An 18,123-nucleotide genomic window follows, 5' to 3' on the forward strand; every position below is an offset into this window, starting at 1 on the left:
CTGAATGTGCTCCAACAGGACCGCCTGCTTTAAGCACAGAGGGAGTCCCTTCTCACGGTGAGATTACAGTGAGCCACATGAATTTTCTAATGCTTTATCGGTACATAATTGGGGCCCAGGATGCTTCAATTCTCTGAGTACTTACTAAGTTGCAAAACCAGCAAGCATCTAGATAAGTGAAGCCTGACCTTACAGGTGACTTTTACGTTAGGGGAAACAGGGTATAAAAATCAACCAAAGGCCAGACTTGAATGATGAGTGGCAGAAATAAGAGGACGCACACAGTGCTAGTTAACTGTCACACGCCAGGCTCTTTGCTTGAAGCTTCATGTACCCTTTTCATTCAATCCAGCCATCCTATGAAGTGGGTCCGGTCATGAACCCCCTTTCACAAGTGAGGAAACTGAGGCATGATGAGAGGGAAGCAACCTGCTAAGGCCCACACAGGGCAGTCAGTCTTAGGGCTGGGACCGGAACGTGTGCGGCCAGAGCCTGGCGCTTCTCCAGCTAACAACACGGCCATGTGGAGAAGGGACTTCTCAGAAGAAGGAAGCGGTCAGGGGAACCAACGGCTCAGAGAAGTTTCTGCCCCGGGGTCAGTCACACCACTGCCAGCAGGGTCAAGAGCAGGCAGATTGGAGGAAAAACAAAACCTGATCTCTCTCTCCCCTGGTTTGACTGGAGGAGAAAGCGACGTCCATAAATCAGCTTTAAGACTTTTAAGACTGAGTATTTGGCCTACTGTCAAGATAGTAAATGGCTGGATAGTGATGAAATGTAGTTATTATGCAAAGAATTTCAACAAAAAACTTTTCTCCTTGTTTCTGGCTCAGAGTGTCAGAGGTACTTTTATGTTGGTAAGAATGTAAACTTTGATGCAACTTTTTTTCTACAAAGATATGATTTTTAATGTATAAATGCATGAATGTTTTTCTAGATGAATACCTATGAGAAACTATTAATAGTCTCTCCTGTGGAGTGGGGCCAGGGGAAAGGAGAAAGTAAACAATTACTTTTCATTCCAAAACCTTTTCAAGTGCTTGATTTTTTTTTACCATGCTAAATATATATATCTCCCTAATATATATATTAGAGCTGTAATTTTTTTAATTGCCTTCTAAAAATTAAAACTGGACGCTCTGTTTCGTGAACTGCACGTCCCGCTCTTCGGTACCTTGTTTCCTTCGTGCACCCATCCCAGACTCTTCACTCCAAAAGCAGCCTGGCTGGCTGAGACGTCGAGACAGGTGACGGGCTGGCCATAGACATAATGGAGGGTTCTGGAAGAGTCGTCAGCCTTTAGCAGGTATACAAGGTCTCCAGCAGTGGCCACTGCCACAGGGTACCTTCCAGTATCTGGAACTATTTCAAGGTAGTCAACCTAGAAAAGAATAAAAGGTGTTTAGTCCTTCACTTTCCAACTATAATTCATCCTCACTTGGTCAAAAAGATAAGAGTTCCTCCTACTCGTCAATGAGTTCACCAACAACCCCACAGAAAAGGACAGGCAAAGGGCGACACTTATCACAATGCACTTGTGCTCTGACCCAGCAGGTCACTTCTAGGACTTTACTTACAAATAAAACTCATATTTATACAAAACGATGTGTACCATTACTTGCTATAGCATTACTTTGTCATCACTAAAATCAGGAAAAAGCTAAACATGTGCTACTAAGAGATTAAATAACTTACAGTCCACCTATGCATTAATACTATGCAGTCACAGGAAGTGGCGTGATGACATTCTTTATGAGCTGATATGAGTGGGGTCACCTCTAAGGTAAATCCGGGGGAAAGCAAGGAAGCCAGGGCACAGGATTCTGCACTCACGTGTGTCAAGGTGGACGGAGGAAGCACGTGATGCACTTGCGTGTACATGCATCAATCTTCTAAGCATGGCTACTTTCAAAGAGGGAAATGAACTGAGGAGTAGGGTGGAAGTGACATTTCTCACTGTAAACTGAGTCTTTTACATTCTGAACCATGCAGGTACAACTACTAATCAATAATTTTTTTTTTACCACAAATGGAATAGAATTCATTCAGTTCCAAATGAGCAAAAATCACATTTTAACAGCTGTACAAATACCCAAAATGTGCTGCCAAGAGGTGAAAAGTATCTGAGTTGTCTGCTATCTCTGGTCTCAGAGTCCTCCAGGGTAGGATGGTCACGACCAACAGCATTCATATGCCACCACAGGACCAGGCCCTTCCTTCAATCTGCACGTATATGGGGAGGTCCCTGCAAGAATAATTTGCCCTTCTGGGTCCCTAAGTGGCCTATTTCCCCAGTGCAGTTGAACAGATTCCCACCTCCTCGAGTAAACTCTGAGAGCAGAAGGAGGCAGGCCACACTGTGTGGTTATGAAAACCTGTGGTCTAACAGGACAGCACTGCCCTGAAGTCGGCCAAACGAGGGCCAAAGCTTGAATCCTGAGGCCTGTCCAGAGGAGCCAGAGACAGAGGAAACACCTGGGGGACTCTACTAACCCTGGGGCTCACCGGTGTGAGTGGTGGCCCCACACCTGCCGGCACCTAAGGCCCCGTCACAAAGGATGGGTCTCAGGGCTACCATTGCAAATGCGGAACACTGCCCCTGCAGTTCAGGGAGCTGGAGAAGACAGAAGTGCCCGGCTCCATGGGCCACCAGGTGCCTTTCCTGTGACAATGCGTTCAGGGTGAGGAACATCACATAAAAAGTGTTCTAATGCAGGCCTCCCGCTTGCTTACTCTCTCTATTCTAAAAATCATTTCTTATTTTACTAAGATTGACATCTTCAGTCTAGCCATTTAATTTCATCTCAGTGTTGGATTCTGGACAGACCGAGATCCTCGGCTTGACAGAGGTGGTGCCATTTGCTGGGAGCTGTAAAACTACTTCAGAAAGCTTGCAGTGCATGCCAGGGTACCACCATCCTGCCAAGGCAGGATTTACATGTCACAGAGGGACACACGTCGTAAGGAAGTCTGAATTCACATAATTATTACCGGTCTACAGTGTTCTTTAGTCAGAGACCAGATAACAAGCACGACGGTAGTTTTGAAAACAAGTAAATATTGTACTTTCACATGTTTCTAATAAAACCCAAGATGGGAAAACTGCCTCAGGCAGTTGTGGGGGACACTAAACCCAAACTGCAGAGACACGATCATTAAAGGCCCAAAAAGCTTATGGAAGTGAAGCAGGAACACTGTGCTTTTTAGTTATTCAAGCCTAACAAGGTTTCCACCAGCAGGAAAAGGGGGAGGAACAGGGTTTGATCCAAGTCAGGCCATCAACCTATTATCAATGTTGGCTCTTCTGCTCACTTTTTTACTGGTGTAAAATCAAGTCTATTTCAGTCAACCCCAAATTCAGCAGACAGATTTGAACTCTTCCTGCTTACCACCAAGCCATTTCTTATTACCCCAACGTGGAGGCGGGTGCAGCTAAGCTCAGAAACAAGCTCCACGGAAGAACTCCTGAAGGCCAGCTTGGCGTCACATGTGACCCCGGGACATGGATACAGAAACAACGCTGGCTTAAACCTATTTCCACTGAGTTACTCTGAATTCCAGGTGAGAAAATCTTGGGACAAAGGAAGTTGAGATGGAAACCTCCCTTCACTTGCCATAAACAGAGATGATTCCACTGAACTCATTTTCACTCTGTATTAGGCCAGAAGCCGACCTTAGCGTTTCCAGGGGTGGACATCCTGTTCATGTGAAAAGCAGTGAGAAACTCGAGCCTTGATGTCAGCCCTGTGGCCTGAATCGCAACTTCTTGGCTCTGAGACGGGGGCAGGTCTGTTCACTGCTCCGAGTTTGCACTCGCTTCTTGGTAAACAGAGGAAATGATAGTACCTGTTTCTCAAGGCTGTAGTGAGATTTATGGATGTGAGGCCCACAGGGAGTCCTGAGTGAACGGGAGCTGCCCACATCATTACCAATTGTTTGTATTAGATTCGGAGGTTCTAAGAATGAGAAATGAAATGACCAGACCACAAGCTCACCAGTTTCTGAACTTCAAATTCTGCACTGATCTGCCAGTACCCCTCCTCATCAGGGTACAGCATCACAACATCAAAGGCGGACGCCGTGGCTACAGTCATGTCCTCCCGGCTGACGGCCAGGGCCTGGATTCTTGCATCGTGCTCAAAGCGGTGAATAGGGTACTTCCCAATCCTCATATCCCAAATATTAATAAAGCCTGTGGAAAAAAACAACAACGCAGGCAACAATTTTAAATTTACTTCATATGCACAATTATAAAATCACAACTGTTTGCTGGAAAGAAAATTAAAAGATAAATGACAAAATGGTAAAAAAAAAAATTGAATAACATGTAACAAAGGGCCAATTTCTATAATATATTAAGGGCTTCTAAGATACAATAAGAAAACAAAAGCAACTGAAAAGTGAGCAAAGGACAGATGTGAGCATGCTGTTCACAGAAAAAGAAATACAAGTGACATAAACACAAGGAAAAATGTATAAATTCACTCACAGTGAGAAAAATATGAATAAAAAACTACAATACCATTATTATCAATCAAATTGACAAAGAAAAAATTTCATAAAACATTTTGTTGAGAATACAGGGAAAGGGGCTCTCTCTCAAATGTTGGGGGAAATTAAACTAATTCACCCACTGTGGAAGCAACTGGATATTTACCAAATTACAAATGTATCTAGCAGCGATTTTTAACCTTTTTCATCTCATGGCACATAAACTAATTACTAAAATTCTGAGGCATGCCAAAAAACATATATTTTTTTGTAGATCTGACAAAAAAAAATTGGTATAATTTTGATTCATTCATACCAGACAGCTCTTGCTGTGCTGGCTGTTGTCATTTTTTTAATTTGACAATTTAAGGGAAAAGAAGTCAGTGCCCCTGACTAAACAGTCAGGTATCTCATCTTTTAAATTTTCTTGTGACATACCAATTGAAAATCATTGGTACACAGGATAGTCACTGTAACATTTTTTTTTTTTTAATAATTTTATTTTTTTAATGGGGTGACATCAATAAATCAGGATACATATATTCAAAGATAACAAGTCCAGGTTATCTTGTCGTTCAATTATGTTGCATACCCACCACCCAAAGTCAGATTGTCCTCTGTCACCTTCTATCTTGTTTTCTTTGTGCCCCTCCCCACCCCCTATCCCTCTCCCATTCCCCCCTCCCCCCCGTAACCACCACACTCTTGTCAATGTCTCTTAGTTTCAGTATTATGTCCCACCTACGTATGGAATAATACAGTTCCTGGTTTTTTCTGATTTACTTATTTCGCTTCGTATCATGTTATCAAGATCCCACCATTTTGCTGTAAATGTTCCGATGTCATCATTTCTTATGGCTGAGTAGTATTCCATAGTGTATATGTGCCACATCTTCTTTATCCAGTCATCTATTGATGGGCTTTTTGGTTGTTTCCATGTCCTGGCCACTGTGAACAATGCTGCAATAAACATGGGGCTGCATGTGTCTTTACGTATCAATGTTTCTGAGTTTTGGGGATATATACCCAGTAGAGGGATTGCTGGGTCATAAGGTAGTTCTATTTGCAGTTTTTTGAGGAACCACCATACTTTCTTCCATAATGGTTGTACTACTTTACATTCCCACCAACAGTGTATGAGGGTTCCTTTTTCTCCACAGCCTCTCCAACATTTGCTATTACCTGACTTGCTAATAACAGCTAATCGAACAGGTGTGAGGTGGTATCTCATTGCCGTTTTGATTTGCATTTCTCTAATAGCTAAAGAAGATGAGCATCTTTTCATATATCTGTTGGCCATTTGTATTTCTTCCTGGGAGAAGTGTCTATTCATATCCTCTTCCCATTTTTTTATTGGATTGTTTGTTTGTTTGTTGTTGAGTTTTATGAGTTCTTTGTATATTTTGGATATTAGGCCCTTATCTGAGCTGTTGTTTGAAAATATCATTTCCCATTTAGTTGGCTTTCTGTTTATTTTGTTATCAGTTTCTCTTGCTGAGCAAAAACTTCTTAGTCTGATGTAGTCCCATTCATTAATTTTTGCCTTCACTTCTCTTGCCATTGGAGTCAAATTCATAAAATGCTCTTTAAAACCCAGGTCCATGAGTTGAGTACCTATGTCTTCTTCTATGTACTTAATTGTTTCAGGTCTTATGTTTAGATCTTTGATCCATTTTGAGTTAATTTTTGTACAGGGAGAGAGACTGTAGTCCAGTTTCATTCTTTTGCATGTGGCTTTCCAGTTTTCCCAGCACCATTTATTGAAGAGGCTTTCTTTTCTCCATTGTGTGTTGTTGGCCCCTTTATCAAAAATTATTTGACTATATATATGTGGTTTTATTTCTGGACTTTCTATTCTGTTCCATTGGTCTGAGTGTCTATTTTTCTGCCAATACCATGCTGTTTTGATTGTCATGGCCCTATAATAGAGTTTGAAGTCAGGTATTGTTATGCCCCCAGCTTCATTCTTTTTCTTTAGGATTGCTTTGGCTATTCGGGGTTTTTTATAGTTCCATATAAATCTGATGATTTTTTGCTCTATTTCTTTAAAAAACGTCATTGGAAGTTTGATGGGAATTGCATTAAATTTGTATATTGCTTTGGGTAATATAGCCATCTTGATTATATTTATTCTTCCTAGCCAAGAACAAGGTATATTCTTCCATCTCATTATATCTTTTTCGATTTCCCTTAACAATGGTTTATAGTTTTCATTATATAAGTCCTTTACATTCTTTGTTATGTTTATTCCTAAGTATTTTATTTTTTTTGTTGCAATCGTGAAGGGGATTATTCTTTTGAGTTCCTTCTCAGTTGTTTCATTGTTGGCATATAGAAAGGCTATTGACTTCTGTATGTTAATTTTGTATCCTGCGACCTTACTGTATTGGCTTATTGTTTCTAGTAGTCTTTTTGTGGATTCTTTGGGGTTTTCGATGTATAGGATCATATCATCTGCAAAAAGTGATACTTTTACTTCTTCTTTTCCGATATGGATGCCTTTTATTTCTTTGTCTTGTCTGATTGCTGTGGCGAGAACCTCTAGTACCACATTAAATAAGAGTGGAGAGAGTGGACAACCCTGTCTTGTTCCTGATTTAAGGGGGAAAGCCTTCAGTTTAGTGCCATTTAATATGATGTTAGCTGATGGTTTATCATATATGGCCTTTATCATGTTGAGATATTTTCCTTCTATACCCATTTTGTTGAGAGTCTTAAACATAAAATTGTGTTGTATTTTATCGAAAGCCTTTTCTGCATCTATTGATAAGATCATGTGGTTTTTGTTCTTTGTTTTGTTGATATGGTGTATTACATTAACCGTTTTACGTATGTTGAACCATCCTTGAGATTCTGGGATGAATCCCACTTGATCATGATGTATTATTTTTTTAATATGTTGTTGTATTCGATTTGCTAGTATTTTGTTTAGTATTTTAGCATCTGTATTCATTAGAGATATTGGTCTGTAGTTTTCTTTTTTTGTGCCATCCTTGCCTGGTTTTGGGATGAGGGTTATGTTGGCCTCATAAAATGTGTTTGGAAGTATTGCTTCTTCTTCAATTTTTTGGAAGACTTTGAGTAGAATAGGAACCAAGTCTTCTTTGAATGTTTGATAAAATTCGCTGGTATAGCTGTCAGGGCCTGGACTTTTATTTTTGGGGAGGTTTTTAATGGTTTTTTCTATTTCTTCTCTACTGATAGGTCTGTTTAGGCTTTCTGCTTCTTCTTGACTCAGTTTAGGAAGGTTGTATTTTTCTAGGAATTTATCCATTTCTTCTAGGTTGTTGAATTTAGTGGCATAAAGTTTTTCATAGTATTCTACAATAATTCTTTGTATATCTACAGTGTCCGTGGTGATTTCTCCTCTTTCATTTTGGATTTTGTTTATATGAGTTCTTTCTCTTTTTTCCTTGGTAAGTCTTGCCAAGGGTTTGTCAATTTTGTTGATCTTTTCAAAGAACCAGCTCCTTGTTCTATTAATTTTTTCTATAGTTTTTCTGTTCTCTAATTCATTTATTTCTGCTCTGATTTTTATTATTTCCTTTCTTCGGCTGGTTTTGGGTTGTCTTTGTTCTTCTTTTTCTAGTTCCTTAAGGTGGGAAGTTAAGTGGTTCACTTGGGCTCTCTCTTGTTTGTTCATATATGCCTGAAGCGATATGAACTTCCCTCTTGTCACTGCTTTTGCTGCATCCCATAGATTCTGATATGTCGTATTGTCATTTTCATTAGTCTGTATATATCTTTTGATCTCTGCACTTATTTCTTCTTTGACCCATTCATTTTTTAAAAGTATGTTGTTTAGTTTCCACATTTTTGTAGGATTTTTTTCCTCTTTTTTGCAGTTGAATTCTAGTTTCAAGGCTTTATGATCAGAAAATATGCTTGGTACAACTTCAATTTTTCTGAATTTGCTGATGTTGTTTTTGTGGCCCAACATATGGTCAATTCTTGAGAATGATCCATGTACACTGGAGAAAAATGTATACTCAGTCACTTTGGGATGAAATGTCCTGTAGATGTCTATCATATCCAGGTGCTCTAGTGTTTTGTTTAAGGCCACTATGTCTTTGTTGATTCTCTGTTTGGATGACCGATCTAGAGCCGTCAGCGGTGTATTGAGGTCTCCAAGTATGATTGTATTTTTGTCAGTTTTTGTTTTAAGATCAATAAGTAGCTGTCTTATATATTTTGGTGCTCCTTGGTTTGGTGCATATATATTAAGAATTGTTATGTCTTCTTGATTCAGTGTCCCCTTAGCCATTATGAAATGGCCATTTTTGTCTCTGAGTACTTTTCCTGTCTTGTAGTCAGCATTATCTGATATGAGTATTGCTACACCTGCTTTTTTTTGGATGTTATTTGCTTGGAGTATTGTTTTCCAGCCTTTCACTTTGAATTTGTTTTTATCCTTGTTACTTAGATGAGTTTCCTGTAGGCAGCATACAGTTGGATTTTCTTTTTTAATCCATTCTGCTACTCTGTGCCTTTTTATTGGTGAGTTTAATCCGTTTACATTTAGTGTAATTATTGATACTTGTGAGTTCCCTATTGCCATTTTATATCTTGCTTTCTGTTAGTTTCGTGTCTTGTTTGATCCTTCTCTTTCGTTTTTCTATCTTTTGTTTTTATTTGGTTGTATTCCATACATCTTTCCTCTGTTGCTATCTTTTTTATCTCATGTGCTTCTGTGGTGGTTTTTTCAATGGTGGTTACCTTTGAGTAATGAAAAGGGTCCCTACCCTGTTCATTGTAGCGAACTATTTTGTGAGTACTTTTGCACTCCATCGTCCTTTGCTACTGTTAATCTCCATCTTCTCCCCCTCTTTCTTTTTGTTGTTGTCACAGTTTAAATTTGGTTTTATTGTGTTCTTCTTGGAGCTTTTACTTGTGGCTCTGTTTTTTTTTGTTCTTTGTATCTGATTGGAGAACCCCCTTTAGTAATTCCTGGAGTGGGGGTTTTCTGATGACAAATTCCCTCATCTTTTCTGTATCTGTGAATGTTTTTATTTCTCCTTCGTATTTGAAGGATAGCTTTGATGGGTATAGTATTCGTGGCTGAAAGTTCCTCTCTTTCAGGACTTTAAATATTGGGGTCCACTCTCTTCTAGCTTGTAGAGTTTCTGCTGAGAAATCTGATGATAATCTAATGGGCCTTCCTTTATATGTTGTATTCTTCTTTTCCCTGGCTGCCTTGAGAATTTTTTCTTTGCTGTTGGTTTGTGTCAATTTCATTATGATATGCCTTGGAGTAGGTTTGTTGGGGTTAAGAAAACTTGGAGTTCTGTTTGCTTCTTGAACTTGAGGCTTTAGTTCTTTCCACAGGCTTGGGAAGTTCTCATCTATTATTTGTTTGAGTATGTTCTCCATTCCATTTTCTCTCTCTTCTCCCTCTGATATACCTATTATTCTTATGTTATTCTTTTTGATGGAGTCAGATAATTCTTGTAGGGCTATCTCATTTTTTTTAATTTTTGAGTCTCTTTCTTCTTCTCTCTGTTGTGCCTCAAGTTGCTTGTCTTCTATTTCACTAATCCTCTCTTCTATCTGACCTGTTCTATTAGCTAAGCTTGTTACTTCGTTTTTCAGCTCGTGAATTGAGTTCTTCATCTCTGTTTGATTTGTTTTTATAGTTTCAATTTCCTTGGACATATATTCTTTGTGTTCATTGAGTTGTTTTCTGAGCTCCCTATATTGCCTTTCTGTGTTTTCTTGTATATCTCGGAGGATTTTTAGGATTTCTATCTTGAATTCTCTGTCATTTAGCTCCAAGGTTTCCAATATATTAAATTTTTTCTCCATAGATTTTTCCTCATCTAGCTGTGTTACCTCTCTTTCTTTTGTATCCATGATATTCGATTTTCTCTTCCTTAATGGCATCTGAGGGTGGTTTTGTTGATAGTATTAATGAGATTTAATAAAGAATAAAAAGTTAAAACAAATAAAAAATAAAAAATCGAAAAGAGTTGTTTTTTTTAAAAAAAATTAATAATGAAATAAAGAAAAATAAAATAAAATAAAAAATTTTAAAAAAAGGAAATTATTCCCCCCCTCCTTTTTTCCTCTCCTCTCCTCTCCCCTCTTTCTTGAGAAAATCTTGTGGTGGACTGTGAGTTATAACAAACAATGCCTGTGATGGAGGGCCTGAATTGGGGGAAAGTAATAAAGGGGCAAAAAAGAAAAAAAAAAAAAAAAAGGAAAAAAAAAAAAAAGAAAAAAAAAAGAGCGTATGGACCCACAAAAAGCAAATAAGGAAAAAATTTGGGTCAAGAATAAAATGATTTGCTTTTAGGTGTTGGTTGTCTAAGAGTTATGATGAGAGGAATAAGAGGAAAATGGAAAAATGGGGGGACAAATTAAAAACTTACTATTGTATTTAGTGGAACAAGAACTAGATAATATGGAGAGCCAGGGATGGGAGCACTGCTAGTGAGTTAAAAAGGTGAAGTAAAAACCCCCCAAAATGCCACAAACATAGGTTTAAGTCCCAGATAAGATAATTTGTTTGTTATTGAGGTTTGAATGAGAGGAGATGTAAAGGAGAAAGGAAGAAACTAATATAGAGGGAGAAAAGAAAGAGAGAGAGAGAAAAAAAAGAGGGAACCACTAAAAGAAGAAAAAAGAAAGGAGAGAGAGAGAGAGTTAAGGGTTTTGGAGTGCAACCCTCATAGAGAGAAAGGAAGAGAAGAGAAAAGATAATGGGAGATGTAACACTTATGGGTAGTGTAGTTCAAGGAGAGGAGAGAGTAAGACCAGTAGAGAGTTAATCGGCCAAATTGGAGGAAGAAAAAAAAGTATCAAGAATGAAGATAAGAGAAACAAACGAACAAATATAATAAAATGTGATAGGTTATAAAGTCTGCAGATTATTCTTGATTTTGAGAGGTTATCTTCTTGCTTTTTCTTTTCTCTCCCTCTTCCTGGTCGGTGACTCTGTACCCCGGGTTCTGCCCCTTTGGCACACTCAGGTAGAGGCTTGCAGTTGATAAGTCTCTATGGCAATGTCATGTATTGTGCTTTAGTCTCGTGGGAGTCGAGGCTCATTAGCATTTATAAGCTCCGACAGTGAGAGAGTCCGTGTTCCTGGAGCCTTTCTCCTAGTCTTTCCTTCCTCAATTAGTAGCCTGATAATCCAGCTATGGGGTTGCTGCTGCCTCTGCCTGGATAGTAAGAGGCTCAAAGAGCTGGCAACTCCCCACTCTATTTCCACTCAGCACAGGGCTCTGGGTAAGGCTCAGTCAGTCAGAGCTGCTAGCATAATCAGGCGGGCTTTCTGCCCACTCAAAGACCACTGGCTCTGCCACTCTGTCCGGTAACACAAGCGGGCGCCCACTTCTGGGGGGCGCTTGGAGGAAACTCTCACTCACTGTCTGCGACCAGGATATCCAGCCAGCAGTCTCACGCTCTGAGTGAAACCCCCAACCGCAGGGAAAAGTTGCAGCGTTGGAATTGAGTCTCGCTCCGTCCCCGTGCGCGGCTTTTGCAAGGCGCTGGGGCGGCTCGAGATTCCGCTTTGGCCCACACAAAGGCCCCTGACTCTGCCCCTCTCTGCGATAACACGGGCGCGCACTGCCGAGGCACTCGGAGGAATCGCTCACTCCTTATCTGCGCGCGCACACCAGGATATGAGGCCGGCCGCGGTTCCCTCTGAGTGAAACCCTCACCAGCATGGAAAATCTCCACCGTTGGAAGTAGTTCTCACTCCCTCCCGTGCGCGGCTTTTGCAAGGCGCTGGGGCGGCTCGAGATTCCGCTTTGGCCCACAGAAAGGCCTCTGACCCTGCCTCTCCGTGGGGCAACACGGGCACCCACTCTCGGGGCCTAGGAAGAAATTCTCGCCCACTAACTGCGCACCGACCAGGAGACCGGGTAAAATGGCCGCTCCGCTTGTCTTTCTTTGTTTGGGTTTGGTGCGAGTGTTAGCTTGTATTGCCCGGGTTGCCACAGGATCAGATTTTCCTCGGCTTGGATCTGTGTGCCACAGCCTGGTTCGGTTCGGCCGTTTGTGCTGCGGCGGCCTGGATCTATTCACCCCCTTTGCCTGCCTCAGTTTCTATATTCACAGTTACCAGAGAAAGCCGCCCTGTTTAGGTTAGTGAGGAAGGCGGAGCATTTCTTACTCCCTTTTTCCTTCGGGGTTTGGTTATATATTTAGCCAATTTTTCACTCAATCATACCTTTGGGTGTATTGCGAAGCATCTGGAAGCTCCAAGTATAGGTTTTTCTGTTTCTGGTTGAAGATCTTGTTGAGTTTTGGGGGAGATTTATCGGTATCGCTTCCTACCCCGCCATTACTCTGACGTCATGAGTCACTGTAACATTTTTAATCATGTCAAAGGACTGAAAGTTATCTAAATGTTCATTAATAGAGAGCTATTTAAATAATGCCATCTCCATAGTTTGGACTTTAAGTAAAATGAGTAGTTAAAAAAAAGAATGAGTCAGCCTTGTATAAACAATATGAAATGATCAACAAAAGATACTGTTAAATGAAAAGAGTAAAGGACAAAAATCAGTACTATTACTTTTGTGTTTTAAAAAAATGTACACACACACACACATACACACACCATTAACAGCAACTGGCCTCTGAGGAAAGAAATCAGGGGAAAGGAACAGGAGGAGAAGGACAATTTCCTGTCTCCCTTATACATCCTAGAATGTTTTCCAAACATTAGCATTATCTTTACCAAAAAGTTAACGTTTTCAGTGTTTTCATGAGCGAGACCTAGGAAGAATGGGTCCTAGGTACTTGTATTAATTACTGGGTGGTGTTAACATAGGGAGTTCGTAACTCATTCTTCTATGTGTCCACTCATTCATGCATCAGACAATCACTGAGCACCTGCTCTAGGCCAGTGTTCTAGATGCCACAATACCTGAAGACATTCACGGACAGTGTTCTGCACCCTTCCTCAGTGCCATGTCTTCCACAATGCACAGTTGTAGAAAGCAAGCACTTGACCTGGCCACACTTGTGAAATACTCTGATTTTTCCCTTCCACCCTTCTCGCCTGCACCTTGAATGCTGCTGCCCAGACCCCTTCACACATAGGCCATGTCTCCACCTTCCTCACATTGTCTTAGGCAGCGGTCTGCAAGTGTGGCCCCAGGGCCACCAGCATCACTTGGGGACCTATTAAAAAAATGCTCAAGTTTGAGAATCAGTGGTTTGCAGGAACTTACACTTTTCTACCGTGTGTGTGTTATATAATATATAATGGTATAATATATATAAATATATATATATTTATTCACTTTTCTGTTCTTAGAATGCCATTTAGTCTTTTTTTCTCTCACCAAATAATTTTTTAACATTCTTGTCTACTAAGCTACTTCTTTTTCCTTAAAGTGTTAACCGAGACAATAATTACTGTCTATCAGGGGTCCCCAAACTTTTTACACAGGGGGCCAGTTCACTGTCCCTCAGACCATTGAAGGGCCACCACATACAGTGTTCCTCTCACTGACCACCAATGAAAGAGACACCCCTTCCGGAAGTGCAGCGGGGGCTGGATAAATGGCCTCAGGGGGCCGCATGCGGCCCACAGGCTGTAGTTTGGGGACACCTGGTACGTGCTGGATAATGATCTGTTCCATTTCCAACAGATTCTATTTTTTCAAAATTCACTGAGAAAAAAAATTTGTGGAGCTAACAGTCTGTGGCTATTTTGAGTTCAAGTCCAGCTCCACCACTTGCTGGAGGCTATGGGTAAGCTCCTTACAACAGTGAGCCTGTTTCCTAACCTGTGAAACTGAAGATAGCATTACCTACCTCATAGGACTGCTGAGCAGGGTGAAGGAGATAAACTATATACAATGCTGGAGACTGATCAATCATCTGTTTTTATGTATCCTGCAGTTCCTGCTGTGTTATGAAGCATATTTAATCCATTAATAACACTAATTTCTTCTACTGCTCACCCACAAATCCAGTGCTATGACTTATAACTTTCTATCATATTATCTAAAACAGATAAAAGCTTTTCATGGTTCTTCTCTTTGCAATGTATTGTCCCACCTTTCCTTTTTCTCGTCTTGTACTTGGTCTTTAAACAATAAATGCTTTCAACGTATGCTCTTACTATAAAGTGTCCTTCATCACTAAATAAACGTAGTCAGATGAAAATAATACATTTGGGTTGCTCTTCAAGACTTCCAAACTGTCAGGAGACCTAAGTAGGCGATTACAAACCAAAGCAGAGCTTCCGAGCTAAATGCTGCTTCCTATGTAAGACAGAGTACTCACTATCTCAAGTACAAGAATTATAATAAACTTGGAGGATAAACAGATCGCAAAAGGCTCCACAACACATTCCCCGGCAAATATCTTGGCAAATTCCTTCCAATCTGACTCAAAAGAAACAAGACATGCAGCAGAAAATGCCATGCCAAGGCGCTACATATAAGACAGGAAGCAGGCGCATTCCAAGACATGCCTCTTCCAAATATTTCTATGGCATTTTTTGGGAGACACCACAATCAGCGGCAAAGAGAAATAAGAAGTTGCTACTTGTATAGAGCTTTCCAACGTTCAGACACTTACATCCATCTACGCCAGTGATTTTCAACAGGTGTGCCACGAGAATCTTTAAAATGTGCAATACCTTGGCTGGTTGGCTCAGTGGTAGAGCATCGGCCTGGCGTGCAGGAGTCCTAGGTTCGATTCCCGGCCAAGGCACACAGGAGAAGCGCCCATCTGCTTCTCCACACCTCCCTCTCTCTTTCCTCTCTGTCTGTCTCTTTCCCTCTCTCAGCCAAGGCTCCATTGGAGCAAAGTTGGCCCGGGTGCTGAGGATGGCTCTGTGGCCTCTGCCTCAGGCACTAGAATGGCTCTGGTTGCAATAGAGCAATGCCCCAGATGGGCAGAGCATCACCCTCTGGTGGGCATGCCGGGTGGATCACAGTCGGGCACATGCAGGAGTCTGTCTGACTGCCTCCCTGTTTCCAACTTCAGAAAATACAAAAAAAAAAAAAATTTAGAAATAAAAAAAATGTGCAGTACCCGACTATATAGCCAGGGGCACTGACCTGGCTTGATACTCCTTACCCTTGGAGTATCAAAAAAAGACAACAGCCAACACAATAGCCGTCCAGTGTGAATGCTGTCCTGAACTATAAATAGTGTGTCCATAAAGTCATGGTGCACTTTTGATTGGTCACAGGAAAGCAACAAAAGACGACAGAAATGTGAGATCTACACCAAATAAAAGAAAAACCCTCCCAATTTCTGTAGGATGATGTGGCAGCATGTGCGCATGCACAGATGATGACGTAACATTATATATACAGTGGAGTAGCCCACGGCCATGCCAGTTGAGATGTGGATGGTACAGAGGCAAGTTCAGTGTGTTCTGTGGCTCACTAAATTTGAATCCGCGACCAAAGTGCAACGTGAATATTGGTGCATTTATAACGAAGTGCCACCACATAGAAAAAGGAAACCGGCAATTTGGTGGAGAAACCCCATTCTGGTAGGCCATCCGTCAGTGATGAGTCTGTAGAGGCTATACGGGATAGCTACCTAAGGAGCCCTAAAAAATCTGTGCGTAAGCCCACATTGAACTGCACTGAATAGGTATGAAACCGGGAGAGTTTTCCTTTTATTTGGTGCAGATCTCACATTTCTATCATCTTTTGTTGCTTTCCTGTGACCGGTCAAAAGTGCCCCATGACTTTACGGACACACTGTATACTGGGTCATAAAATAGAGTTGCATCTTATTGGTTACAACGCATAATAAGGTTGCCTCTGAATAGTTAGTTCTTGTTACCTGATTTTTTAAAGTCACTTTGGAGCAAAAATGGTAGATAATTACTATTATTATTTTTGTTTGTAAATCAAAATTACACTTTTTCTTTGTCAGATTGGCAAAAAATATTTTTTAGCATGCTGCAGAATTTTAGTAATTTAGTTCATATGTGCCATGAGATGAGAACTGGTCTACTCTTGTCATTTTACAAAAACAGAAGAAACAGAAGCTCTGGGTGGTTAAATAACTGTCCAAAGCCACTTGGTCCATGATGAGGCTGGGCTGGAACTTAGCTAGAAAAATGCAGGATGAGCAGCTGCATTTACAAGTACATAAAATAACTATGAGATCGATGAGTGACTGACGTAAACGCACCCTGTGTTCTGCCAACTGTGGAAGTTATTCAACCACAGCTCACTCTGAGCACACATGGAGTTTATCTATAAACACATTTTTCATTATTAATCAAGTATTGGTTTTGTTGGCATCATTTTTTCCAACAGAACTGTGCGCAGTAAAACACCCTTTACTACAAGGTTGAATTTCACAGAGCTATCCTAAGGGCCTGTTTGGAAAATGCATTCTCAGGCCCCATCAGTTGAATTCTCCTCTGAATGCCTGCTGTGCCATCATTTTTATTTCCTCTAGTTCAGCTCTTAAGTGTGTACCTTGTTCAGACCCTCACTTGTCAATGGCGCCATTATCATTGGCACAGTCCTCCAGGGTCACTCTATGGTGCATAAACATTTAGGACCGTTATGTCCTCTTAATGAATTGACCCTTTATTACAAGAAACATCCTTCCTTGTCCCTGGTTCTACTCTTGGCTCTGAAATCTACTTTGTCTGATGCTGACATAGCCACTTCGGCATTCTTTTGATTAGTGTTCACATGGTGGGTGGGTGTGTGTGTGTGTGTGTATTGTCCTTCCACTTTGAGTTTCTTGTAGATGGCACACAATTGACCTTTTCATTGGGTTGCTTAGACTATCTTTTATGTGATTATTAGTAAGAACAGGTTTAACTACCATTTTTCTATTTGTTTTCTATTTGTTTTCCATTTGTCCCAATTGTTCTTTGTGCCTTCCCCTCTTTTTCTAATTCCTTTGTTGGCTTATAACCAAAACCCTCTGCTGTGTTATCCTAGTGGTTGCTGCAGGATTTTAGCATACACCTGTAACTCACCACACAGTCTACCTTCAATGATAGTAGAAGAACATCACAGCAGTATTCTTCCGTGTCCTCCCTCCCAGGCTTTGTGCTATTGTTGTCACACTTTTTATTTCTACATGTTATAAACCCCACATACACTGTTATTATTTTTACATAAGTAGACAATTATTTTTTTAAAGAGACTTAAATAAGGGAGAAAAGCCAATTTACCCCATATTACCACTTCTAGTGCCCCAGCAACATCACTTTTATTCAGTCCTGCAGCTTCTGTAAGATTTGCAATTTTACTTTGCAACAATAGTGTTCAATATTTAACCTAGAAACATATGGGCAAGGTGGGCAGGAACAGACACCTCAGCCATCAGAGAGAGATGTTTGAGTGAAAGCTAATTTTATAATTGGCTGACTTATTAGTTATATAATTATATCATGGCTACTCTTACAATTACAAGACTACAGGGACTCAGAACAATAAATACTTGAAGTATGTTTTATGATACTGTAGCAAATCATCATCCACATTAACCAATACTCAGCCAAAGCTAAATCAGTGCAACAACATATTCCACAAGGACCCACTAAGCCCCTGCTTTGGGCCGGCCACTGTGAGAGGCTCCAGGGAAACCATGGTAAACAAGTCTGCACAGATCTGATGTATGAGTGGCATCGACCAAACATCTCACATGGGGGGATATAAGGATCTGATCCAT

At 40.6% G+C, this 18,123-nt stretch overlaps 1 protein-coding gene across 1 annotated transcript in view; it reads right to left on the reverse strand.

Moving 5' to 3' along the window:
- FBXW8 (F-box and WD repeat domain containing 8) overlaps nucleotides 1-18,123 on the reverse strand; it is a 117,860-nt gene that overhangs the window by 38,856 nt on the left and 60,881 nt on the right. The window contains exons 6-7 of the mRNA XM_066260489.1: nucleotides 3,996-4,192; nucleotides 1,175-1,381 (exon numbers count right to left, since the gene is read on the reverse strand). Coding sequence (XP_066116586.1) covers nucleotides 1,175-1,381; nucleotides 3,996-4,192 — 404 coding nt within the window. The remainder of the gene's footprint in view (nucleotides 1-1,174; nucleotides 1,382-3,995; nucleotides 4,193-18,123) is intronic.

This window comes from Saccopteryx bilineata, chromosome 2, assembly GCF_036850765.1.
Source record: "Saccopteryx bilineata isolate mSacBil1 chromosome 2, mSacBil1_pri_phased_curated, whole genome shotgun sequence".
NCBI classification, from domain to species: domain Eukaryota; kingdom Metazoa; phylum Chordata; class Mammalia; order Chiroptera; family Emballonuridae; genus Saccopteryx; species Saccopteryx bilineata.